Here is a 27,251-nt window from a genome sequence, read left to right as displayed (position 1 = left end):
GAAAACATTCTTAAAAAAAAACTATAATGAAGCACTAGGAGTAAATGCAGTAGCTTGTACAGATAAAGCAACTTTTAACAAACACAGTTAACTAAGCCCTGTAAGCAGAACAGAAAACATTCTTTAAAAAAATGATGATGATGATGATGATGATGATGATGATGATGATGATGAATACAATAATAATATTAAAGATATAAATAAGTCTCACAACATCCAAATTATATCTATGATATGAGCAACTTGAAACTCTTAATAGTTTACTTATAGCATGAAACACCAAGCCTTCTATAGCCCTTTTTTTATCTTGGGCACATGCTAAGAAATACTTCAGTTCTGCTCTATCCCTGTCATAAATAATTCTAAACTGGTTTCACCCAAACTGCATCACTAGGGTATTAACATTTCTTTCTCTAACAGCACCATTACACAAGAAACACACACACAGACACACACACACACACACACACACACACACACACACACACACACACACACACACACACACACACACACACACACGACTAAAGCAAACCAACAATCCATCCTCTTCATTAGGTGTTTCTCTAACAATCACACACAAACAGTCACTCATGTATGCACACACACAAAGCCATTTTCAACACCAATCCAAAAACTTCCACAGCAAACAAATGTTTAGGCATTACTGCCAGGTCCCACTTACCATTCATTTGATGAGGCACCATTTAGCTACTTCACCAGTGGAAAACAACTTACAACTAACTAATTCTACCACATAAAAACTTTCAATGAATGGTAACTTTAAGCAAACATATTGTACCTATATATATATATATATATATATATATATATATATATATATATATATATGCATAGATAGATATATGTATGTATAGGTATACAGATATAGATAGACAGCTACTAGAAAAAAGAAATTCCAGTACTCGGTATCCAGTAAAAGACAATCTTTCATTGCAAAAAATGGGAACCATGAATGAGCAAATTGTGATTTCATCTAGAACAAGGCTTTCTCAATGCTGCTTAAGCTCTCTATAGATTCACATTTAAATATTGAACTGTACTGGCACTTATTTAGTCACGTGATAACTACAAAACCACAAGACACCACCAAAAACAACATACCAAGCATAAGAATGCTCAAGTCATTCCAAAACTATTAATTAATAGCAAAGGAAATGATTTCAGTGTCTGGTCCCAGACTATTACACCCTACAGTGTGACCTAAAAATCACACAGAGAACTGCTTTGCAAATAAAAATAAAAATGCTACTTAAAAAGGAAATCCAGTTAGTTTCCTTGATCAGTCAGATGACCGCTGTAGATTTGTCAACCCCAGCTCAGTCCTTGAAACTCTGTGTAGCATACTAAAACTGAAGAAAAAATTAACAGACTGTTAAAAGAGTCAGCGACTGTTCTTGTAAAATATATAAAATGGGTTGCTCTTGCAGTACCTGCACTGAAACTTGGTGAACTATGTTATTACTTATGGAAACAAGTGCTCGAATTGTGTCGAGCACCTGTTTCCACCAGTGTACTTTTGCTGTTTGGTTGCTTCTCTCTAGTTCCTGGTTGTTTCGTTTTTTTTTTTCATTGTTTATGCTTCAAACTGTTTCTTTACTTATTAAAATTAATGAGTTTTAGGTTCTTAATTTTTATTGTGCTTTACTATATAACACTATAATAAAATTGACTTGACTCCCTGTCAGATTATTTGAGAGTGGAAGAAGCAATGTTCAGAATGATGCCATACACCAGTAAGTAGATGGTTATCCTGAGGCAGAGCAGGAGCACAGCCATTCCTTTCTGAGGTGGTCTTTTAGTTAGAGTTTGCAGGATTGGTAAGAGGTAACTGTTCTAATGGAAGTAGTGAGGCAATTCCAGAGTAGGAATAAAAGGAGTGTCCTGATTGTTTGGTCTATACATAGTTGCTTTTGGTCATTTGATTGCAAAGGGCAACTGCATGATTATTTTTGTAGGGTTGCATGTAGAGCAGTACACGTGTTAGGATAGTCAGTGAGTACTTGAGTATATTTTAGGTAGTTGGGAGTGCTCTTATGCAGTGAGTACTTGAGCATATTTTAGGTAGTTGGGCAGTTCTACCCAGTTAATGGCTTTTAATGCAGTACAATGATGGGCGTGGAATTGAGTACTAGTAACAAATTTGGCAATTTTATTATAACATTTTCCAGTTTTTGAATATTTGATTTTTGGAGATTTGTGAGAATGACTACACCATAGAGGAGGAAGGAGGTAAGCTTTTACCAGTGTGATTAAAGATGTGGGGGGGGGGGTAAGGAAGTTTCTAGCTCTGTAGAGTAGACCTAATTTTTGCGTTTTTTTATGGAATTTTGTATGTGGTAATCAAATCTATGAGTGTCATCTATTATCATTCCTAGTGGTTTTGTTTGAGAGGTTAGTTTAATATCAGTGCCACTGTGGGAACATATTCTGAAGTTCTTTTTTTCATGGGACATTGTTGTGGGGAAAATAGTTTAGTTTTGTTGGGATTAAGCATAAATTGAGAGTTTTGTAACCATTTTATTTGGTAAAAATTATCCAACCTGATTTAAGCATAACCAGTGAGGTTGCCTCTAACTCAGATTTCATAAAATATTAATGGGGAGTTCTATTCTAAGTAACTATTCACTGTCCCGAACCCACTGTTTTTAGAATATAATAGCATTTGGGCTAATAAAATTACCTAATCAGTTTCCCAAGGGGTTGATGTGAATAGCTAATAAGTCTAAGAAGAGATATAATTTAATTTACTTCTAAGGATATTGGCTATATAATGCAGTTGACCTTTTTGGGGCTATTACAGTGAAATATGGTGAACAAGTTTTATTTTAGATACATATCTGCAAGACCTTTTCAGATTAGCACTTTTTATGATCTCTTATTGGAAATGGGAAGTACTTTTTGATCACAAAATAGACAACTTCTGAACATCTTTACATTTTTAAAATAGTGTGAAAACAATTTTCTCTAACCAAAGACAACACAGTGTGAACCCATTAACATTTCTGGAAAGTGTCCTGTTTATTTGCACATATATGTACATGGACTGTAAAAGCAATCTATTTACGTTGGTGTACATCTTTTCACCAAACCTCATATTAAACCATATTTTGACATATATCTGAATAGGTGAGTTGATTCATTGTAATTCTTCCTACAATACCTTACAAATGCAGCACATTTTCATTGCACATACACACCTATAAACAACCAGAATGATCTCTATTTCATCTCTTGCACACCTTTGTGATGTAAGATGAAACTGGAGCACCCGATACTGACCCACAGAGCACAAAAAAGGCATGCATCATCTAGCTAAGACCTGAACTAGAGAACAAAGCTCTGTGAAGAAACACTCCTAATTTCTGTGGCATTGCGCTGCTGTGGTACCTTGGTACATATACAACTACACACATACAAGTGAACATTTATCAAGCAGTTATTACAATGACATTTGTAAAGGTAGACAGGAACAAAGTCTCTTCTCCCACTCCAATTACCAGTTAGACTATTGCAGAATTAACTTAAACTTGCATATCCACCAAAGATGAGACAGGAGTAGTTTAAAAATGCTACCACTGAAGCAAAGATATTTTTGAGTCAAAGACTTTATAATTTTCAAATGTCATTAGCTAACAAAATAGGTTTCAGCTTAAATGTTAGATGTTAATGGAAGTAACACTTATTTGCACTTAAATGTTATTAACAGCAGCTAAGAAAATCAAAAGTGATATGTGTGATTTAAGGAAATGAAAAGAAACCAAAAGCCCATTTTGTCTTTGTAGAACATGTTTTGATGGTAAGCATTCCAAAATTATTGACATTTGGATTTCTATGAGACATAAGTTACACAGATTTTATCCAAATATAAATAGCTATTTACTGCTTCTAAGCAAGCCATTATTTATAAAGAAAAGTATCAGGTCAGAAACAGAAAAACTGGGAAAGTCATACAAAGAGTGACTGTTTCTCAGGACAAAAAACACAGTGCTCTAAGTTCTAACCTGTTCTACTCCTCAGTGAATGTAGCAAATCATTCTTAAACAGTTCCTATCACTAACAAAATGTTTCAAAGAATCCATGAAAAAAGTTGCTTTATAACCACTATAACCATATTCGACAACTGCATCAAAAGTTTCCACTGCACCATTTTTTTGGCTTATTGCCTGACTTTTTAAAGGTATTTTTTGATAAATGTTTTTATGCCTATGTGTTTTGCTGTTCTTCTCCTGCACTAAGACTGAAACTGGTCCACTAAGATTATTGCTCTACAGCAGTAAACAAATTCAAATAAATAAATAATACTTGCCCACTGCTTGTGCTTCTCCATGATTTTGGACACTGATTGCCACCTAATCATCTTTCCAGACTTCATTCAGTATTTGTCCTATGGTCAGAGAAGTGATTAAGGCACTACAGTCGAGCATCACATTCCAAGCCTCAAGTACGGCGGCACAAGGCCATTAAGACTGCTGAAAAGCCCTCTCCTCCCCCAGGATAGGAAATATAATAAATTACTGCTTCTTTTCCCATCCCCCAACTCTTTCCTCAGGTTTCAGGCTCACTAACTGAATCCTGATTGCATGAGTAGAAATTAGGCTCCATAATTTTGCTCTATGGGAATGGCTTCAGGATTGCCTGATTGTTAATGTTTAATATTCCCAAAATTGTGTGTGTGTATATATGTGTGTCTGTGCATGTGTGTAATGCACGTTAAACTGAAATGCATATTATTAAACACTTGTACTGCGAAGATAAGTGGCAGCTAAAATTATTATATAAAACTTAATTTCTAAATAACACAAACTGATGTGATGCTAGGTGCAGTAAATACCCAAAGAACCCAAACTGCCATAACTATGGTATTGCCTATAGCAGAACACAGCACTGTAAGTACATCGTACTGCCTAACAGGGAAAGACCATACAACTAGTAAATAAGTCTCCCCAGGTAACTGAACTGGAAGATGTCCACAAACTGACATTAGTACTGAAAACTGTGCTATAAAATAATTAAGGCATAGCACAGCATTCAGAGTAAACAGCAACTAAGCAACATCACTATGACTGCAGCAGAACATATCTAAAAAAATCATCCTGACACCACAAAAAGCCAATAATCACTAGCAAAACAAAGTCTTCTGATGGAGCACCCACAGGCCTCTGTACTCCAGTTATCTATATATAGTAACTCTGAGTTTGTTCTGTCTCTGGGGTGAGGGGAACAATACTTCCATGCTCACAATGTTTTGTGATTTTGCAAACAGTTAAGTTGCAATATGCATCTAGTATCAACTCAACTGAACAGGGCCGGGTAATATTGTTTAAGTCAAACTTGACATTGATGTGATCAATGTAGCCACAGAATTTACCCTGAAGAGATTAAAATACTGCCATGTCATCATTCAGGTAGCATAACCTGAAGAATTAATACAAATCTTCCAGCCAATGTTGTTTTAGAAAGAAGAAACTACAGGCAAATAGCAGGCACTTGCAGTAGTACCACTCACTAAATCTGTACAAAGGAAGAACATGCCTAATGTTGTCTGAAAGAAAAGAAGTTCCATCGAGTATGCCTTGGGCCACAATATTCAGTACTGGGGCCAACTGTCCAGACATAATAGTTCAACTTTGTTTACTTCATGCATTCTTACTATTACCATCTTTTCCACCACTATGACAAGGCTTTTGCTATGTCCACCTCTTAGCTAAATATATTTACGATTGTTTACTTGTCTGCCATGGCTTTGTTTGTTACAACAATGTATTTTCAATGCAGTTAAAACAATGTCATTAGAAAATCTCCATTTGTTGTATTTCTGAGTTAAAAATCCAACAGAAAGTCATGCAATTTACAAATATCTCAGTGAAAAGGTGCCAGTGATGCATAAAGATGCAAAGACTATCATACAACATTACCAACTTTGAATATCATAGATACATGTCCAAGTATAAATGCTTTAAGAATGAATGTGCATGCTTTCAGATGATTTTTAAGGCAGGCATTGGTAAAGTAAACTTTACACTTTAGGAAGTGCATAATTCCAGAAAACAACATCCACCAGTAGTAGCATATTAGCTTAAAACAAATATAACAGAATCAGTTGAAAGGCTACTAGTATGGTTTTATTAAAACTAAAGTGAATTACCTGCTAGACTTCCAGGTCTCTGAAGGGTAGCAGTGGCATACAGTTCTTGTGATTGCTTGCTGTATTGGTCCGAAGTATGTATCAATCGTTTTGTAGGTGAAAGAGTGGCATAGCTGACAACTGATGAGCTTAGCTGATGTATGGGAGAGGAGGAGATGTTTGACTGAATAGTAGGCGGGGATGCAACCCTTACAGGAGAGGGGGGAAGTCCAGCAGTCGATACAATGATGTTGATTGGAGAGCTGGTACTATAAGACTTTGCCAAACGGCTAGGAGATTGTTTGGGTGAAGAAACTCGCTGTGTAGTACTATAGCCCGTACTTTCTGAAGCTGATCCTGCACGTTGAAGTTTGGTTGGAGAGCCTACCTGCTGCATGGAAAGAGGAGAGCTCACTCTTTGTGCTGGCAGAGTGGAACTCGAATAATAAACTGTTGAGGAATGCTGAGAGTCAGGCAAATGAAATGCACTCCCATGGCTTGGCACAAACGAGTCTCTTGCCTGCGAAGCAGTATGTGTTTGGGTATGTTCAGCTCCAGTTCGGCACGTTGTCACCTGTACTCAGGAGAGAAAACAAAATTAAATTTACATAGCTTTCAAGCAGCAATGACACTGCCCTGAAAATATCTACAATCATATCTGATATTCTGTAGCCATGTAATACTTTCCAAAACATTTAAAATTAATTCCTCTTTTTTGTGTGCTAATATGTGCTGCCATCAGTTATATACTAGATACAACTAAACCAACCACCAGTACATGTGACTACTTTAGGTTGTATGAACAATGTGGAGCTATTTGAGCAGAGTATATGCCTTCAGTTTGTACAGTATCAAGTAGAAAACATGAATTTATGGATGCCATGAAAACATACGCTGATTTTTTCACGTTTATTTGTTCATTTTACTTTATAAAAACAGGAGGATTGCTGGATACCTGTCGCACTATGTTTATGAAGTGCAGCATGTAATAATGCCTATTGCTTTTTAATTTGATTGTGTAGACATTGTTACAATAAAGTTCACTAAAAATTTCCCTAATTATTAATTTCAGAACTCAGATATCTCACTAAAATTATTCCTTATTATTCATTTCCAAACTGAGATATCACATGCAGTTGTTTTTTTTTACTGTAAGAGCGTTAACTTGTTCACAGCTGAGATCTAGGTACACCATGTGATGTAAATGGCTTCTCCCATATTCTTAACAACAAACTGTTTGCATGTTATTGTTTATATTTTCATTTCAAAACAGCAGAAACATACAAATCCATGACTATTGGGTGTCATCTTTAGGGAAGCTAAAATTGTACAAAAATTGAATCATCTTCAGTATGCTGCTAATGCAATATTCACAAATAAAGACTGATTCATTAAAGATAGTCCCTGGGATTCATTAACAACTGCTTAGGCTTCATGTGAAGCCTACCAGAAAACAGCATATTGAGCAGCAGTGCTCGATGAATGTGCACGCTGCTCATTGTGATTACAAATTCCCAAGCAGGATTTTGTGGCCATAAAATGGTACAGGGAGGCACAAGCACTCAATATAAACAAAACTGCTTGTCTGTAGACAAGCACCTGCAGGCAGCTTATATGAAGTAAGACCAAGCTGACTACAAGAATTAAGATGCAGGGGACGTTAAATGGGTATAATGTACGCAGAATACAATGTTAATAGTGCAGGCAGAAGTAAGAGGGGAGAGTAAATGGAGAAGATGTACTCCGTTAATGCATTCAAATGTGATGATGTCACAAAGAAACATTTTAAATAGACATCCATATTGACATAAAAATAAATAATCCCATTTCCAATTTTTTACCCATGTACATAACTAAAAATGGACATGCTAACAATAGGTGTTAGAGGGACACAAGGAAACATTATAAGAAGAGAAAGTAAATGTGATATTAATGTCAATAATGTGCCGAATTGCAACAGTTAGCAAGAACAGTGAATACAAGAAGCGGCTACTCGCATACACTGCAGTTATTGTTTATGACATGTATATATATATATATATATATATATATATATATATATATATATATATATATATATAGGGGACTTACCTTCAGTTGGTCGAGTAACACATACGTCCTGAAGGTAACCCACTGTATGTCAAAAACAAACTTCGACAACCTGCTACGCATGCACCAAGGAAGAACCTTAACACATGCAACTTTAAACATTGTGCCCCCGCACACCTGCTAAATATATATACTAACTCTGACACTGCATAATCCTTGAGGAAAAGGAATATTCCCCTACCCAGGAACTGTTGTTATTGCCTACTTGATAACTAGCTGTATAACTGACCAAATGCAGTTGATTAAACACGTCGACCAAACCAATGGAACCCATACATGTGTGATAACTGACTGTAGTGCTGTAGTCTCCTCTTCATCCTGTATAAACAAGAAGGAATGAGGCATACAGCTGTTGTGTCATGCACAACACAAAGGTACATGTTTTACCATTTATTGTCATTTGGTAGCCATAGACAGGGGTGTATAATACATTGGGACATGTATTGGACAAGCAAGTGGTTTATAGTCATGTACCTCATAAACAGTACAATAAAATAACTCAAAATATACAAGTAACAAATGACAACACAGATCTGATGACACTGCAGTAGTTCATGGTTTCCATTCGTAAATGAGATGCATGTACTACATGATGATACTGGCCATGCTGATAAGGCATTACACCGAAAACTGCCATGATAGCATGTAAAAAACACAGACACACGAGAAAGTGTCCTAACACAGGCCCAATAACACTTTATGATGATCTGGTGCCATGCCTTATAGTAAGAAATGTTATGTAAGTCCTCAATGTCTTACAAAGCTGTACAGTGTGAGGAAAGGAATTACAGTAATACATAAATGTTTAGATGAAGACACACAATGCAGTGAATTTTATTTGGAAATTAAGTAATGCCTGTGAACAAACAATGACATATTCAACATCTGCATCTTGCCAGATGTGAACACATGCCACAGCAGATATCTGAAAGATGCTTATCAATCTGTGATGCCCCAGAAATAGGCATACTCTGTGTGTGTGTGTGTGTGTGTGTGTGTGTGTGTGTGTGTGTGTGTGTGTGTGTGTGTGTGTGTGTGTGTGTCATGAAGAACACACACTTGAAGGGCTGTACCATAAATACTTCCTTTGTCTCAGCCACTCCTGTCTGGCACAGTTATCTGACAGATGTCACCAGGTTCAAACCCCTGATAATCATACTACACATACCACAGAGCTGTGTATGCACTGTGTCTGCTGCACAGCATAGCAATGGATCTTGTAACAAACAAATGAAATTAATGTGTGAAGTAACAACAGATATTTGAAGATAATTTGTACAATATGATTTTGTCAAAATAATGTCAGGGAGGTAACTATGTTAATGCTTACAAAACTGTGAGCAGTGCAGTTAAAGTTTCTTGGCCAAGGAAGCTCTTCCTGTTGTTTTGTACAAAAACACTGCCCCAGAACTGAACCCCACTCCATCACTGTTGATATGCTATGCAAGCCATGAGTGAATGCATGTGCTGCAGGAGCACATTATCAGAACAACGGTTTTACTGGCAGGATATTACAAAACAACTTTATATTTCATTCTTTCTCCAAAGTAAAGATTGAGAATAATAACTTCATGCAGTGTTGTTTGTTTAATGTCAGTACATTCATTGAATGTTGCCCTTTGCTGGAATTGAACATCAAGCTATGGAAGTCCTCCAATTAATGGCATGCATATGAATCACATGCACCATAGTGGAAGTCTTAACAAAGCAATGCCACTCCACCTATCTGAAGTCATTACATCATATGATTGTAATGTAAACAATTTTTAGGAGAAAAAAATGGATGGAGAAGTTTCTCCCACTGTAACTGTACACATTATAACAGTTATGAATGCTGAAATTCAAGTATATCAGCATTAAGGCTACACAATGCTTACAGTCAATGTGTGTTTTGAAAATTTCATTATGTGATGGCAGCAGCTGCAAGATATTTTGTAGAATGAATATACCATGGTGCAACTGTTGATACAATTGTGAGATATTTGGGTTTCTGAAGCTGAGACATCATTTTATTGCTACAAGGGATATGTGTGTCTGTAATTTCTTTACAAGGCTACTGTCCCATGGGTTTGTCACACAACATTACCTGCTGTTAGGTATACTCAAACACATGTGACAAGTAATGGAGTCATTACTATGATGGGAAAATAGGAATCTTTCACAATGTGTGTATAATCATGAATTCCTACACATGCCTAACTAAGGAAACAACACAGATAACATTGTCTGATGTCCTCATGACACATGAAAAGCCTTAGTAGTTCTCATGGGAAACCCAACTGTCATGCCATGGCATCATCATTATTCAATAAAGCATTTATGAGTGAAAAATTAGAAGTTCTTACAATAAGAATCCCTGGCTATACATGAACACAGCAGATTACACAGGTGATGACATTGTTACTTATATACACATTCACAGTCATACTGGCACAAGTGAGTTTAAGGAGTAAAGGTTGGATTTGAACTGACTACCTAAGATCACAAGATATAGAACACTGCCTGATCTGCACACAGCATACAAGATATTGTTTTACAGTTTTGACAGTGTACATTTGTATGGATGACATAACCAATTTTTTAATATGTTGATGCTCCTCTAAAGGGTATGAAAGTGGTTGAAGCGCACAGTACACATACTACTTGCATTAGAAGCCTTCTTTACATTTCACGACAGACAAACACAAGCACAGTAGTCAGCCATTGCTGAATTCAAACCACCTCCCTCTATACATACGCAGTCTAGAGAGCACAGTATTAACAGCCAACATCACAGGATAGCTCATACTACAAGTGTGATGTAGTTCATTTCCAAAATTAGGTATTGCCTGGGGGTAATACAAATTCATAGGATAGCTAGCCTTCTGGTAGTGAAAATACATCTTAGAAAACTAAATAAAAGTTTATATAAGGGGTTTTATCAAGAACACAACTGTACATGACAGTAGATACAGTCAAATTATTTAATCACGACTGGATTCAAACCCTCTATCTACCTAATTTCACAATCTATAGAACATAGAATTAGCCAAGAGTGCCACAGGAGAAGTCTGAATTCTTACTGGGAAAGATTGCGCCTTTGAGATGATAACCTCATCACTGTGTTGCAGAGAAGATGTCTGGGGTAGAAGTAGGATAAGGGGATGGTGGAATACTTACCCAGGTTAAATATTTTATGTCCAGACCTTGATACAACACGTCTGTTCTGGGAGTTATGGACCTGATACTGCCAGACACAGCAGTTCATCACTCTGACACTTCAACCTCCTACCTATCTAGTTACAGAATCTAGAGAAAACAGTATTAGCCACAAGCACCACAGGTGAAGTGTGACTCCACACAAGAAAGGTTACTTCACAACCTTAATTTTACTGGTTTGATGGGGCAGTCACAAAATAATGAGGCAATGGAGAATGCAGCCATTAAGCTTCATAACAGTAATGGCAATTTTAACATTACATAAGGTGTACATTACAGCCAGCAGCATAACAAGTAATTCAATGCAGAAAAAGAGATGTGTTATGTTAAGGTGTTGTATGTCATGATTACACATTTGAAATGAGGACAGGAATATTTGGGCAACATACTTCTTAACAATCTTTGCAACTGGAACATCATATGTGGTATACATTCAGCTCTTCCTCCTGTTCAAGAGAAGATTACCCTGACTGTACATAGCAGACCAAGGTTAAGTGCAGTAGCGCAAAGGCTACCACGGTAATACCTCTGAAGGCAAAACCTCACTAAATGTTTCCATTAGCTGTACACTTCCATTTCCCCTAAGCTGCTCTGTACAAGTACAGAAGAAAAAGACTGATGACAGAGAAGGGGGAAGATAGACATGGGGAGAAGGAGGCAGGGACAGAATACATTCTGACAGAAGTAGGATAATGCTAACTCAAAACAGTACGTAGGCAATAGCTGTAAACAGTCAATAACAATTTGCTAATGCCTGAATTAGAACACTTCAAAGTATGCAAAAATCAGTCTGTAGGTCTGGAAATTATTTCATCATGCCACAAAGGTACTCCTACTTCACACACCTTAAATCACACAACTGAACGACACAGTGACAACTTACTGAAGTAGAATAGGTGAACAGAGAGATGGAGAGAGGAATAGCAACAGTATTGTTGGCACATTTATTTTATGGCATGCTACTCATATGTTTTCCTTACTATTACTCTGTCATGCACTGTACAACAAAGTGCTTGCACTATGGAGTAAGAAGGGGTAGAAGACTAATAATGGAGTAAGAAGGAGTAGGAGAGTAACATTAAGATGTAAGCAGGATACGTGCCCCTCACGTATCATTGATGGGACTGGAATGTTTTTGCAAATGCTTTCTTGCTGCAAGATTCAAATACTATGTTAATAAAATGCTGTAAACAAAGAATGCAGATGTTTTCAGTTAAAAACATGATAAGAATATGCAATGTCATGAAATAATAATTTGAAAACAAAACAGTGTAAGAAATGTCTCTGTCTGGAAGATTTTCAGTCCATATATCTCTAGTTAATCACTGTATATTAATCAGATCAGACAATAGTTGTAGAAGTAGCAAACTTAAACTCATCTTAAGTAAAAAAAAAAAAATAATAATAAAAAATGTATAATTGTACAGAATTACTTAGTATTCGAAAGTAATCCAAGCAAGCTGGGCAGTCTGTTTCCAGTTGAAAATCCTTTATTATATACACAGACAAGCCATCCAAGTAAAACAAAAATAGAGTAATAGCTTCCTCACAAGCTTTCTAAATATATATATATATATATATATATATATATATATATATACATATACTTTTTATCAGGCAAGTGAGTGGTTTATTGTGCTGTAAAACAAAGTGTTATTGGTACACATGTTAAATTCACATCCTGTCCCCAATCAGTGTGACATTCGAGCTGGTCCTGCCCTACTTAGTAGCTGTCATAATAATACAGGGGTGGCCCATGCTATTGGACTGCAGTCCCCCCAGCTGTAAAAGAAAGAAGAAATAAAATAAAAAATAAGGACAAAAATCGCGGACCTTTGCGCATGTGCATTTGTGGCATTTCTGACATCCACACTGCAGAGCTCTGGACTGATTTGGCAGCAGTCTGGATTAGAAACACAGGAAGGAAGGACTTCACCACGGGATTGGTGACATCTCACGTAGCTTGTGTATATGTGTGTGTGTGTGTGTGTGTGTGTGTGTGTGTGTGTGTGTGTGTGTGCGTGTGTGTGTGTGTGTGTGTGTGTGTGTGTGTGTGTGTGTGTGTGTGTGTAATACCCCAGTTGCTATATACTGGTGGCTAGAGAGAACACATGGTGGTGGGTAGAGAATACCTCAGGCTTGAATCCTGTACCTTGGGTGCAGGTGGCAAGGGCCTGAATTCCCTACCCTCCACCATCTGTAAAACATGTGCAGATTTTTGCCTCATATTTAGTCTGTTCCTCATAAAATCTATGGTTTCTGTATTTTTGTTTCCTTACACAGTTAGTAGTGCAGTGGTGCATTGGTAGCATTGTTGCCTACCAGCTACAGGTTCTCTGGTTTGATTCTTGATTGGGGTGCCTTCTGTGTGGAGTCTGCATGTTCTCCCATCTAACAAAGACATATATCTGGAGTGTTTCTCCCTGGGCCTCTGCTGAAAATTGGCTTTTGTTCCAAGTCAGACTTTCCTGGTTAACAAATGTTAAATAAATAAAAATAACAGGCATTTGAATTTCAGACTTCATATTCTTCAGAAAGTACATGGTAGCACACAACCTTGTATTCTAGCAATTTTCTAAGTTTATAACATGGATATTTGAAATTTGTCCCTATTTTTGGAACTGTATTCCCCCATTATTGGTTTTGTCCAGGTTTTGCGTGCTAAGGTTGAAAGCTATGATGAGAACTGAATTCACTGAATATGTTTGGGGGCTGTATTCCCCCATTACCGGCTTTGTCCATGTATTTTTTGCTAAGAGGTTGAGAGCTATGGTAAGAACTGAATTCACTGAATATGTCTGGGGGCAGTATTCCACCATTATTGGCTTTATTCAGGTGTTTTGTGCTAAGAGGTTGACAGCTATAGTGAGAACTGAATTCACTAAATGGTAGCATTTAAGTTTCAATCTTCTTCTCTTTCACAAAACAGATGATTTGGCATAGTGGTATGTTGCTCTGACTGTTTTGCACAGGTTCCTGGGTTCAATACTTAGCAGTGAAATGTATTGTGGTAACACAGCATTTTATTCTAGCAACTTTTCCACATTATACAAGCAATGTTTAAAATGTGTCCCTGGTTTTTGGACTTTTGCCCCCTCCCAATAAATTTTGGCTTTTTCCAGATTTGTTGTGCTACAAAGTTCAGAGATACAGCTGAGTGTCGAGTAGATTTTACAAGAAGCTGAGAGCTGCAGGGAACAAAAGTTTAGCACTGCTTATGCTGAGTCTGCTCACATTGTTAATAGCATAACAGGTAGTGCACTTGCATCTTGATGCAGAAGGCTGTGGGTTCTACTCCCACAGTAGGTAGATGCATTGCTGATACTGTATTGTGTTGTAAAGGGGGTGGATATTGCAGTCCTTTTTGGTGAAAATACCTAGTAACTATGAACCTGTTATCAGTTTGCCCTCCATTTCCTATTGCAGTATTAACAGCTTATCTTTTTTTTAGTGCAACATAGGCAATTTATTCCTCAAGGGCAACAGGCACTTTATTTGTAGATGGAACACTGAAATATAAAGTTTTTTTTTGCAGCCACCTCTTCATTAGTTACAGATTTCTTTAATGTGGAATTATTTAGATGACTTTTACTTTTTCAGAGATTGTGCATATTTACTGATACTGGTGGACTGTAGAAGTTTGAGTAGACTTTTATGATGGAAATGTTCTGAATTGGGCAGTTTTGGCATTATTGGTGCATGCATTTTGTTTCATTGTTTACTGGAAATATTTTCTGAATTGGGCAGTTTTATCATTAGTGGTACAGGCATTTTGTTTAATTGTTTACTGGAAAAAAGTTCAAAACAAATTTAAAATGCCCTCTAACAACTGTACTGTATTGTACAAGGAATATAATTTAATACAATCAGGAAGGTGTATCAAAGAGTAGGTGTATGTTTCGTGTGCAAGGGACCTATGATTTGAAAACAGCCCAAATTTAATCTTTATCTACCACTGGCAAAATGTATTTTCTTTGAATGTGGATTTCAATGCTGTTTCAATGAATATGAGTTTCAAGGGAAGAGAAGTTTTAATGCTAAGTCTATTTTCATTGTGAGACTGCATTGCTTTGTTTAGCAGATATCTATTAGTGTTTGCGCTGTAAAATGCAAAATAAAACTTTCAAATCCAAATCATTGCAGAAGTAAAGCAGTATGCACATTACAGTGTTTATGGTAAAAGGGGTGAAATAACCAATAAATGGGACATTGGAATGGCTGTAGGGGGGAGGCTCCATTCAACCATGATTTTGTGAGGGGGGAAGGGCAGCAAACTCAAAGACAGCCCCAGCTGAATTATACCTCTCAACTATCCAGATGTTTGCAGAATGAATAGATTTTTGCTTCTTATTTTTGGTTTGCTCCTCATAAAATGTGTGGTTTTCTGGCAAATCATTTGGGAATGAAGTCACTAAATAATGACAGACATTGAGTTTCAGACATCATAACCTTCAGAAAAATGCATGCTAAAGCAAGACCTGTTATTCTATCAACTGTCTTAAGTTTATACAAGAGCAATTTTTAGTACTGTTTGTATGTTCCCCAAATATATTTGGCCTCGTCCAGATTTCCTGCATTAAGAGCTTGAGAGGTATGTGCAAATAAATTGCTTTATAGAATTTGGAATATCCAAACCTCTCAACTGTCCCCAATTTTGGATCAAAATATTGCTCTCCCCCTAATAATCCCCCACAAAATGGCAATTCTGGAAGAAAACGTGGAGGGTTTACAATTATAAATAACTGTAATGATCAGAGTTATAGATTACTTTTATTTCAGAAATGCATGTAGATTCTCTTATTTTGTCAGCTGCTCAAGTTAACAGTACTAATATTAAAAAGGTGTTCCTTCTTTGACAGGTTCACAGCTGTATTGTGTGGCAATTTTATATTTCTGCATCTCAATTTTGGTCCATTTTGCATAAAATTGTGTTTTTCTGACAAATTAGTGGCAAATCATTAAAGACTGAAGTTAAAAAATAATGGTAGACATTTGAGTTTCAGATTTCATACCCTTCAGAAAATTCATACTAATGCAAGACCTACTACTATTCTTTTATCTTTCTAAGTTTATAAGAGCAATATTTAAAATTTGTCCTTATTTTTGGGCCTGTGTCCCATTTCTATGTATGGCTTTGTCCAGATTTCTTGCTCTGAGGTTGAGAGGTATGAGTGTCAGAGACATCACCGTCAGCCAGAGACATTCCAAATTGTGACATACTTGTTGCATCCCTCTCCCCCTTGTAATGACTCTGGATGTGTCCAAGCAAGGCAAGGAGCAGTTATGCAGTGTAAGTGTGCAGAGTATTCCCCCATCCAAGGTAGACACAAGTACGACAGTGGCTTTTCATCTGTCCTTGATTTTGCAGAATGGTCTGGTTTTCTGTCATATTTTTATACTGTAGATTTATGCTTCTTATTATTCAGAAAATGCATGCTGTCACAATGCCCTATTGCTCTGTGTTTAAGTAGTAATGCTGTAATGACCATCAGGTAAGCTTGTTGGGGATTGTAAGATGCGAGTAAACTTTAATACGCATACTGTTAAATAATTACCAACATTGAAAGCCTTTTTGTTGTTGCCATGCAGAGAATTTTTGCACTGTTCTAACTTCTTGCTACTTGTGTATCTCTGCTATCTTTAAAGAAAACAAAAAAATCTTGCTTTTTTTCCCACTTTCTGAAATTTAAAAAAAAAGTTCAGTTATAGATTTGCTGTTCTGAACTGTTTGTAAGTTTCTTGGAGGCCATTGCTTGCTTGGGCTAAAGGGAAGTCTCTGTGTTCATCAGTGGCAGTGGTAAACACTAAACAGCCTGCCTGCCCCTGTGGGAGTGGTTACTGCCTAGAAACTGTAGTTTTATTGGCCATTTTGGGTCAATTCCAAACTCCTTGATCCCCCTCTCATAAAACCCTCTTTTGTGCATTTTTGCGCATAGCGCAGCATCGGGCAGCGCCGCTTAATCAGGTTTAAACTATTCCTGGCTCCACAAAGTCTGCTCTTCACTTTTTCCCTTAGAACTGTTCCAAATCTCAAAGTAAACACTCTATTTTCCTTCTAAAACCCAGCAGTAGCTAGGATAAGTGTCTTATAGGTAAGCACTAACAAACTAAAGCACTACACCCTCTTATACTCCCTTTAAGTACTTGGCTCCCTATTGGTCCTTTTTGATCAAGTCAAAAAGTAATTCCTTATACTATTCTGGCATGTCCAAAAGTCACTTTCAGGTTTACTCTCCAGTCCAGCTTGTGAATATGGGAATCTTGAGGCAATGCTACAACTGCCTTATGTACACAGACCGCCATCTCCTCTTCCCAACAAGCTCAAATACATGTGAGAGATGCAACTATATAGCCAAACTGGAGGCTGAGCTCTCTCAACATAGTACTGGCACGGTCAGTCTGGAGGAGAAGGTAATCACACACACCACAAATCCAGTCTCACATAGACCTATCGCAACAGCAAACCAAACACATAAACACACAAAAACATACTCGGAGGCTCTAAATAAAAATCTGCCCAAGCAACAGAGACCTCCAAAGCAGACATCCAAGCAACTGCTACCCCACAATAATACCCACGTATCACATAGTTCACAAAGTCAGTGTGCCACACAGTCACAGCTCTTAAGGCTAAACAACACACCTAATACACTTGTAATAGGTGACTCTATTGTCAGACACACTGACGTCCCTCTCACCAGGCTGAACAAGGAGAAGGTCACTGTAAGCTGCCTGCCGGGTGCCAGGATCCACCACATAACACAAGCACTCAGGTCACTACAAAGCAAGTACAAATATGACTCCGTCATTGTCCATGCTGATGTGAATGACCTGAGACGTTCCTCCCTGGATTACATGAAAAGAGACATAGAGGAGCTCTCTGATCATGTGGCCCAGGCCGGTATGACCCTGACCTTGAGTAGCATCTTACCATCACCAAGAATGATACCACGGTATAAAGACAAAATGATCAATTTCAACAATTGGCTAAAGTATTGGTGTCACTAAAAGGGGATCCAGTGTCTGTCAGCCTGGGATGACATGCTTGACAAGCCACGTTGCTTTGCTAGGGACCTGTCATCCCTGGGTTTTCGAATACTGGCCAAGGCTTTTGCCACCCCCATAGTGCCTTTTTTAGGCAAGGCTCAAAAGACAAACCCACCTCCTTAGACAACACAAGGAAAAAGAAACTAAGGGTAATGCTGCTCAACGCCAGAAGTCTAAACCTCAAGATGCACGCACTCGAGGCTCTCCTCAGTATGGAGAATATCGATATCTGTGCAGTAACAGAAACCTGGTTCAAGGCCCCCGAGAGCACCCAAGCACTACCAGGCTATACCTCATACCATGCTTTTCGGTCCCAAAACTCGGACCGACCCACAAGAGGAGGAGGAGTATCCATATTCATCAAAGATACCCATACCTCCAGGCTAGTGGCACTGCACAAAGCATCTGAGACCATCCATGTGCAACTAACAGTGGGTAAAACTACCTTCCAGTTTGTAGCCTGCTACAGACCACCCTCCCAAACTCAGGAACCCCACTCGGCTTTCCTGAAGACACTGGAGAATATGAATGTCTCTCCAAACACTATTATATTGGGTGACTTTAACTACCCAAATATAGACTGGGAGCACTACTCAAGCCCCAACACCCTAGCCCAACGGTTCCTAGAATTTATAAACTCAAATGTTATGGAACAACTGGTCACCACTCCCACAAGAGGGAAAAACATATTGGACCTGATCATCACCAACATGGAGACTCTATGTTCCATACCAGAGGTATACCCCTCATTGGTAAGATCTGACCATAAATTAATCACTATGGACAACCATATCCCGTCCCCACCCCCAGCAAAGGAAACCACGGTTAAAAACTTCTCAAAAGCAAACTTCCCACTTCTCAAAACCGAGGTGGAATCTTTCAAAGCCCCAGGGCCAGTGGAAAATACGACCCAAACCGCAGAATCCTTTACAAACACATTCTATGGATACCTACAGGAATGCATGGACTGTGCTATCCCAAATAAAACCAAGGCACACTCCTGCAAAGGCAGGAGACCTGTCTGGTGGACCCCAGCCATAAAATAAGCTGTACAACAGAAGGAGGAAGCTACTAGAGAGAGCTACTAGCTATAGAGCAAAATCCCTGAAAGGGAAGGCAACTCTGATCAGTACTAGCAAGAAACTACGATCCCTCATAAAATCATCTAAGGCTAGCTTCGAAAGAAAAATTGCACAAGACGCTAAAGATAATCACAAGGCTTTCTTTAGTTATGTCAGAAACCCGGGTGGAAACTCCCAGATATGCTCTGAGTTAGTGCAAAATGACAAAAAATACACTGAACCCACAGACATTGCCAACATCCTGGCAGACAGGTTCAGTGCAAACTTCTCCTCCCCCCGCCAAATGAGCAAATGACTATCCCAACAGAGTGTAGCCTCCCTGACATCACAGATGCACAGGTGAGAGCTGTCCTCTCCAAAGCAAAAAACACAGCATCAATGGGACTGGACGGTGTCCCAGGCTGCGTTTTACATGAGCTCCAAGAAGAACTGAACCCTCACTTAAAATCACTGTTCAGTCTCAGCCTTACAACAGGATATGTACCCAAAGAATGGCGTACAGCAACAGTGGTCCCACTCCATAAAGGTGGTGCCACAATGGACCCCGGAAACTATCGCCCTATAAGCCTAACTAGCCTGGTCTGCAAAGCTATGGAGCGTATCATCATGGAACTTATAAACAAAGACATTGAGAACCTCCAAACACTGGATCCTACCCAATTCGGCTTTGTTAAGGGCAGATCTTGCCTCCTGAACCTGGTCAATTTCTTTGAAACAGTCACCAAGGCCGTAGACAAAGGGAAGGTAGTCCACACAGCCTACCTTGACCTTGCAAAAGCCTTCGACACAATACCCCACTCGGGCATCATAAATAAGCTCACCAGCTTAAATATCAACCCCTATGTCACAAGATGGGTTGCAAACTGGCTTAGGGAATAGAACCCATATGGTCAGAATTGCAGGTGCCATGTCAGACTCTAAACCAGTTACAAGTGGCGTCTCACAAGGCTCAGTCCTGGGACCTCTCTTGCTCAGTATATATTTCTCTGAGGTACAGGCTAACACAGGAGGACTGTGGCTGACACAGTTTGCAGATGACTGTAAACTGGGGCCCATAATCGACTCGCCAGCTGACACAAGCATCCTCCCAAAAGGTCTCACAGAGATGGATAACTGGTGCCAGAGCCATGGCCTAAAGCTAAATGCCAAAAAGTGCATAGTCATCCCCTTTGGGAAAAACCAAGTGCCCACAAATTACCACATAGGTGGTAATCCATTAATTATGGAAGAAGTGATTAGGGATTTGGGGACCCAAGTAGATTGCAATCTCTCCTTTGACAATCACATAGCCAAAGTGGTTAGAAAGACATTCTATATAGCTCACCTTATCACGAAGGGGTTCACATCTAGATCAAGAGAGGTCATTGTGCCCCTCTACTCATCACTCATCAGGCCCATAATTAAATACAATGCCCCATTTGGGATGTACCTTACCCGACACCTGCTACAACTAGAAAGACCCCAAAAATACCTCACCAAGAGGATCAATGGACTCAAACAGATGCCCTACGCAGTTAGGCTAAAGAAACTCCAGCTCTACTCAGTTGCTTACCGCCTACTCAGAGGCGATCTGTGCCTGACGTATAAAGCCATGTCCAACCCAAAATTAATGGACATGCTCCACCTCAAGAAATCCAAATCCATTAGAACTACATGCTCCAGTGACTTAAACCTCAGCACGGAAATAAATAGAACATGCTGGAGGGACAGATTCATATCCCAGAGGCTCCCCTCACTCTGGAACATAATCACAATCCATGTCAGACAGAGCCCCTCTATGACCTTCTTCAAGAAGAATCTTGACGTTTGGATGGGAGATCGTAAATTTACCCCTGGGATCTCTTCTGTGTTACTGCTAGACAGAGGCATGGTAAACTAACCTTAAATGGGCTATCTTCTGTGACCTACTATACAGAGGCACAGTCAACTAATCTAAGAAGGGTGGCAAAAGCCAAACACACTCTGGCTAGGCTTGTAAGTGCCCTAGGGCAGATAGCCTAGTATCAACCTATGAACCTGTGAACCTATAACTAGATAATGTATAAGCCTTGGGTACTGAAATGCATATGACAGTATTTGTAATAAAAGACAGGATTACAGTATTTTCAGAAGCTCATTCCATTTGTTGGAGACTTGCAGTCATCTTTGCAGGCTTTACCCATAAACTAAACAGAATGCCAATCTATCATGTGTGGTCCATAACTTGTGCAGTAATCATTTAAGCAATTTATCTTGAGTTTGTTTTTTGCTTGCTGTTCATTTTTTTACTTTGATCATGTCTTCCCTGTGAAACAAGTAGATAGTTGTTCTCAGGCAGCAGGTCTTTTTTGGATAAGAAACATTTTTACAAGTGGGGGTATCACAGAGATTGCTACTTTCAGCATGTTACTTGGTCATTTTTAAAGCTGAATATAAATTATAATTAGAACTGCAGTGCAAGGAGAAGTGGTTTGAGTTGAGTGCTGCTTTTTTTTATACTTGATTTTGACTGGCATTCTAGTAATGTATTTAAAAAGTAATTTATTTTTTCATGCCTCACAACTATTGTGTTTCCATCTAGATATTACATAGGCTGTCATGTAGCCAATGTATTGAAAGTTTATTTTCTTCTACACTTCATTTTGTCTTGATTGGACTCTCGTAATGATGGTCTGGCACTCAGGGCAGCGTATTTAATTAAAGTTCCAGTTGTGGTTTTGAGCAAAGCCTCACCCCTTTCTAGTTAGCCACACCCCTTTACATTGGCCCCACCCATTCCGCTGTCTCCTGCAGCCACCACTGTAATAATATAACCCTTATGTACTTTAAATAAAATGTATAATGATGTGGTACCTCTTATTTAACCAGATTATTAAGTAGATTATTAAGTCTGTAATTTTATCCACGACAATATACTACATGGCTGGAAATATATCAACCTTAGTCCATTTGGCAATCAAAAAAAATATATAAATATATACATATACACTTTGCATGTAAAAAATCAATTGTAAAAATCATATTCTATTTTCTTAACCTATTGTCAACAAAGATTGCTTTCGTCCTTAATTTGACATGCAGCTGTAATCAACCCATGACACTATGGAAAACATTTTTCTACAGACAGGGGAATAATCTCAACACACCACACAGGAACTTGTAGTTCATTACATCCAGTAACAGCTTCAAAGCAGTGCCTTTAATTTGCATTTACTTTATATTCCCATAGTGCAGAGGATTTAAGCACATCTGTGTGAAAGTAACTAGACTGCTGCAGCTGAAACTACAACCTTCAGCTTTTGCCATATGAAGATAAATTGCATTCACTGTCACCCAACATTGATGTGTGATGCCAATCTCCATGCAAATACTGAGGACAAAAAGTGAAGGTTTTTCAGTGGGCCATTGCTGGTCATTTGTGCAATTTCTTTTGACCAGATTAAACATGGAAAAAAGGGATTGATAGGGCAATAGTGAAAATGGGGATGGCAAGCAGATAGTAGGAAACAGGAGAAAGAATACAGGAATTTGCAGGAGGATGGTGGGATAGCACCAGAGGTTTCCATTTCTTCAGAACATAAATGTAGAATTTGCAGGAGGATGGTGGGATAGCACCAGAGGTTTCCATTTCTTCAGAACATAAATGTAGAATTGTATAAAGAATTTCATTACTTTGGAGAGTCACCACACAAAGGCTGGGTGACAACAATGGAATAATGTTGTATAGCCAATTGGACCAAATCAAGTGTGTCAAGATAACACACAGGTGAAGTGAAGAGCTATGTATGAGCTCAGCTGTAATGTTTTTGTGGGACAGGCGCCCATTTCTTTATTTTATTTTATTTATTTATTTTTTTTTTGAGAGAGACGAATGTTGGAGAAGGTACTTATGAATGGGTAGGTAAGGTGGTAGATGCAGACATACAGGATTTACAAGACAGATCAAGATGGCGGTGGACACAAATGGCTGGGGAACACCATGACTGGGGATAGGTAGGGGACCTCCAAGGTGGTTCCACAACAAGATTGTGAACATCTAGTCCTCATCCTCAGAACTGTCATCACTGTGTTCTGTGTCAGTAGCATGCATTAGTGCTGTATATGGCATCATTTTGGCAATATGATGCAGGACCTTCCAAACCTGCTGATTTGGGCATCAAGGCCCCTCTCCATAAAGCCCTCCACCAGCCATACCAGGTCCTGACAAGTGACAAAATCACCTCTGCTACTACTGCTCCTGGAGAGTACCACTGCACCAGCAGCTGGAGCAAAGCTCCTGGAGCAGGAGAATCTTGTAGGGTAGGAGTTGTAGGGGCAATACTGACAGGTTGTGACCTAGATGGGCTGGGTGTCTGTGTTAGATACACCAAAAAAACAATAAAGTAAACTAAAAACTTCAGGTATGGCAGGAACTCCAAGGCATATAATGTACTGTAGAAAACTCCACTTTATTCACAAAAATAAACGTAATGTTTATTACGTGTATTTTTGTGAATAAAGTGGAGTTTTCTACAGTACATTCTATGCCTTGGGTGTCTGTGTTGCTGCAGCCACCTGTGGATGGATAGCAGGTTGAACTGCAGTGGTTGGTCTAACTCCTTGTGTTTATGGTTGTTTTGTTTTTAGCAGCAATCTAATAAAATATATATTTACTTTATTTCATTTATATTTGTTTACTGGGAATATCTGACTAGGCAGTTAGCCCATTTTCAGCAGAGGCCTGGGGAGAAAAGCTCCACAATAGATAAAAAAGAAAAAAAAATATGAGTACATAAAATATGAGAAGAGTTAGAAAGTCACAAAATTAACATACAATATAATCAGTTACATACAAGAATACATGAGTACTGTGGTGAAAAAACAAGAATAAAGTAGTCAAAAAGCACTATAATGTTAAAAAGTCACAAAATTAACACACATTATATAGTCAGTTACATACAAGAATACATGAGTACAGTAGTCAAAAACAAGAATGCAGTAGTCAAAAGCATTATAATGTTAGATGTTCAGAAAGCAGTGTACTAATCAGAGAGATGTGTATCAAGAGCTGTGCTATTGCACAGTAACTGAAATAATGAGACTTTACTTGGGCAGGCATAGAGGGAAGAATGAGAGTGAAAAATAAGGACTGCTTTCTTAAGAAGGTATGAAGGGTAGTGTTGTCTTTAGCCAGGGTTTGTGCTCCCACACTAACTCTGGCTATCTATGAAAAAAGAGACATACAGTTGGAGAAGACACAAGAGAGAGAATTAGATCAATGGCCTGTCATATTACTTAAATATTTCAGTACGCAAACCAATATGAGAAATATGTAAGTACACCTTTGCCACATCCAGATATGATGGGAAGGGATTAATATGTTATAACATCAGTCAATCACAATGGTATGATATTACCAAGATAATCATATATTTGACTATGTCATATCAGATATATGATTTCAAAGCTAAAATATGCATTTGCAAGTACTGAATTGTTAATGTAATGCAGTACTTCAGTTAATGTCTTATAAATAGTACCCTGTAACAAAGTCTAATTTATTTTTCAGGGCACTGAACCCACACAGAATTATGCTGATGTACTCACTGCCTAATGCAATAACCAAGAGCTTTTGCAGCAGGCATTTATACTTGATATAAAAGCTTATGTATGCCTGCTCAAGATGATATAGTGTAATGGACAGAAAATACCTTTCTATCTTCCATTCAGAACTGACGCATACTCACCCCGTGCCTCTCTGAGGTAAGTTAGTCTCTCCTGATGCACCTCATGATTTTCTACTTTCTCTGCTGCAGCTGTATGTTCTCTCTCTCATGTCCACCCATGCCTTTCAACACATTAGAAAATGAACTCTCTCCAGCACTCATTGTTTCCATAGCAGTTATGGGTTTTACAGGGTTGGGTTACTAACCCAAGGCCCAGCCCTTCTCAGAGTCTGTATCACACACTCAGAACTAGGGCCAATTTAGAGTATCCAATCCACCTACTGCATGTCTTTGGAATGTGGGAGGAAAAAGGGAACACCTGGAAGAAACCAACGCATGATCACAAGGAGGACATGCAGACTCCACACAGAAGGCACCCCAGTTGAAAATCAAAATTGAGAACTTCATGCTGTGAGGCAGCAGTATGTTAAAGAAAAGAAAAATGGATACATGAAAGCGATACGAATAATTGCATTTGCTGTCTAATAAATGCCATATCATAAAAAGGTGATGGGCCATATACTTACACAACTGAGGGTTGTTTGCAGTCCTTAATTCATCCTCCAATTGGCTCAAGAGGTCCTGCTTACTCCTCTTTATGTCACTGCAGTGGTGACAACATTGTAATATGATGCCAGCTGTACTGAAGACAGACTTGGACAAGCTGTTCCAAGCCTTAGCCTGATACTGAGACCCAATATAATCTCCTGCAGCAACTTCTGGCTGTAGCACTTAATGGGAAGTACCACAAAAATCCTGGACTCCTCAACACCCTACATTTGTATTCTAAATGAAGCACCATCCTTACCATCTCCTACCATCTCCAGCTATGTCTGCAGCAGTCAAGCTAGAAATATGGGTCAAAATTGGCACCCAATTCAGGTGCCACATATGTGCAATTGGAAGCAGAGCAATGACTTGCCAGACACTTTGGTACAGATTACATGAAGAAGCATTGAAGGTGTTAAAAATAGCAGTGGGATTTGACCATGTGTGATGCTCAATCGATTGAGACATTCCAAAGTTAAATACTGATATGCTTTATGGTGTTGCTTCTAATCATGGTTATTTGGTGGAAAAATGGTATAACTTGTGACATATTCGACTGCTGGAAGTTGCACACTAGTAAGATTGAGTAGTACAACCTGGGAATTGAACCCAACAGAAAAACAAGATCTAAAATTTTAAACTTTGCTCATTAACTGTCAATGCCTTAGGACTTACTTTTATCATTACTCATAGCATAGCAGATATAATAATTTAATAATGAACAGAGAACTACTTAAGAGGTGCTTGTATGCTTGTGACTTTAGTTGTGGGACTGTATCTCTAAGTAAAATTTAGTGTTTCTGTTTGTAAATACATCTCAAATGCATGCACTTGTATAACCTGAGTAAGATCTGGTGGGTTAGGCTGCATACATACAACTTGACAAGACATACTATCATAAACACATACTTATGATCTGAACTCAATAATTATAACAAAAATATTGTGCACATCATACATATGCCTCTGCATTCTATATTATACATCATCATTATCATTATATTGGGTCTCTATAGCAAGCAGTAAGATGCATTTGCTGCAATAAACATAATTATGATACTCGTGTGCATTTATTGTGACATTCTTCATCAAAATGCAGTAACAAATGGCATTCAGAGCCCCTCTGTAAAAGTATGTGTCAAATGGATTTGAAAGCTCATCAGCTGTCCTCTTTCTTTAAAATCACTTCACTTATACCTTATGCCACAAGAATACTTGACATTTATTCACTGTCCAGAGTGCTGACATCTGCACACTGGAGCCAGGCTCATTTGCATTACAGAAGGAGTGAAAATTAAATTTTTCACTTTTTTCCTTAGGAAGTGAAGTGTGTTTGCATGCTGCAGACTGGAACACACATGGAAAAGGCAATATAAAAACAGAATTAAAAAAGCACCACATTAACATATTTAATGGATATATGTAGCAGGAAAC

The 27,251-nt window shown here is 38.3% G+C and overlaps 1 protein-coding gene across 3 annotated transcripts in view; it reads right to left on the bottom strand.

The window, feature by feature from the left end:
* Positions 1-27,251, bottom strand: part of CTNND2 (catenin delta 2) — a 6,416,678-nt gene that overhangs the window by 2,656,272 nt on the left and 3,733,155 nt on the right. For all 3 annotated transcript variants that reach the window (XM_044064921.1, XM_044064922.1, XM_044064923.1), the window contains one exon: positions 6,170-6,722. In XM_044064921.1, the coding sequence (XP_043920856.1) occupies positions 6,170-6,722 (553 nt within the window). The remainder of the gene's footprint in view (positions 1-6,169; positions 6,723-27,251) is intronic.

The sequence above is a fragment of the Protopterus annectens genome, chromosome 3.part0, assembly GCF_019279795.1.
Source record: "Protopterus annectens isolate FY-2018-M chromosome 3.part0, PAN1.0, whole genome shotgun sequence".
NCBI classification, from domain to species: Eukaryota; Metazoa; Chordata; order Ceratodontiformes; family Protopteridae; genus Protopterus; species Protopterus annectens.
Note: the sequence above shows the minus strand (reverse complement) of the source record. Positions and strands in the feature narration are given on the sequence as shown.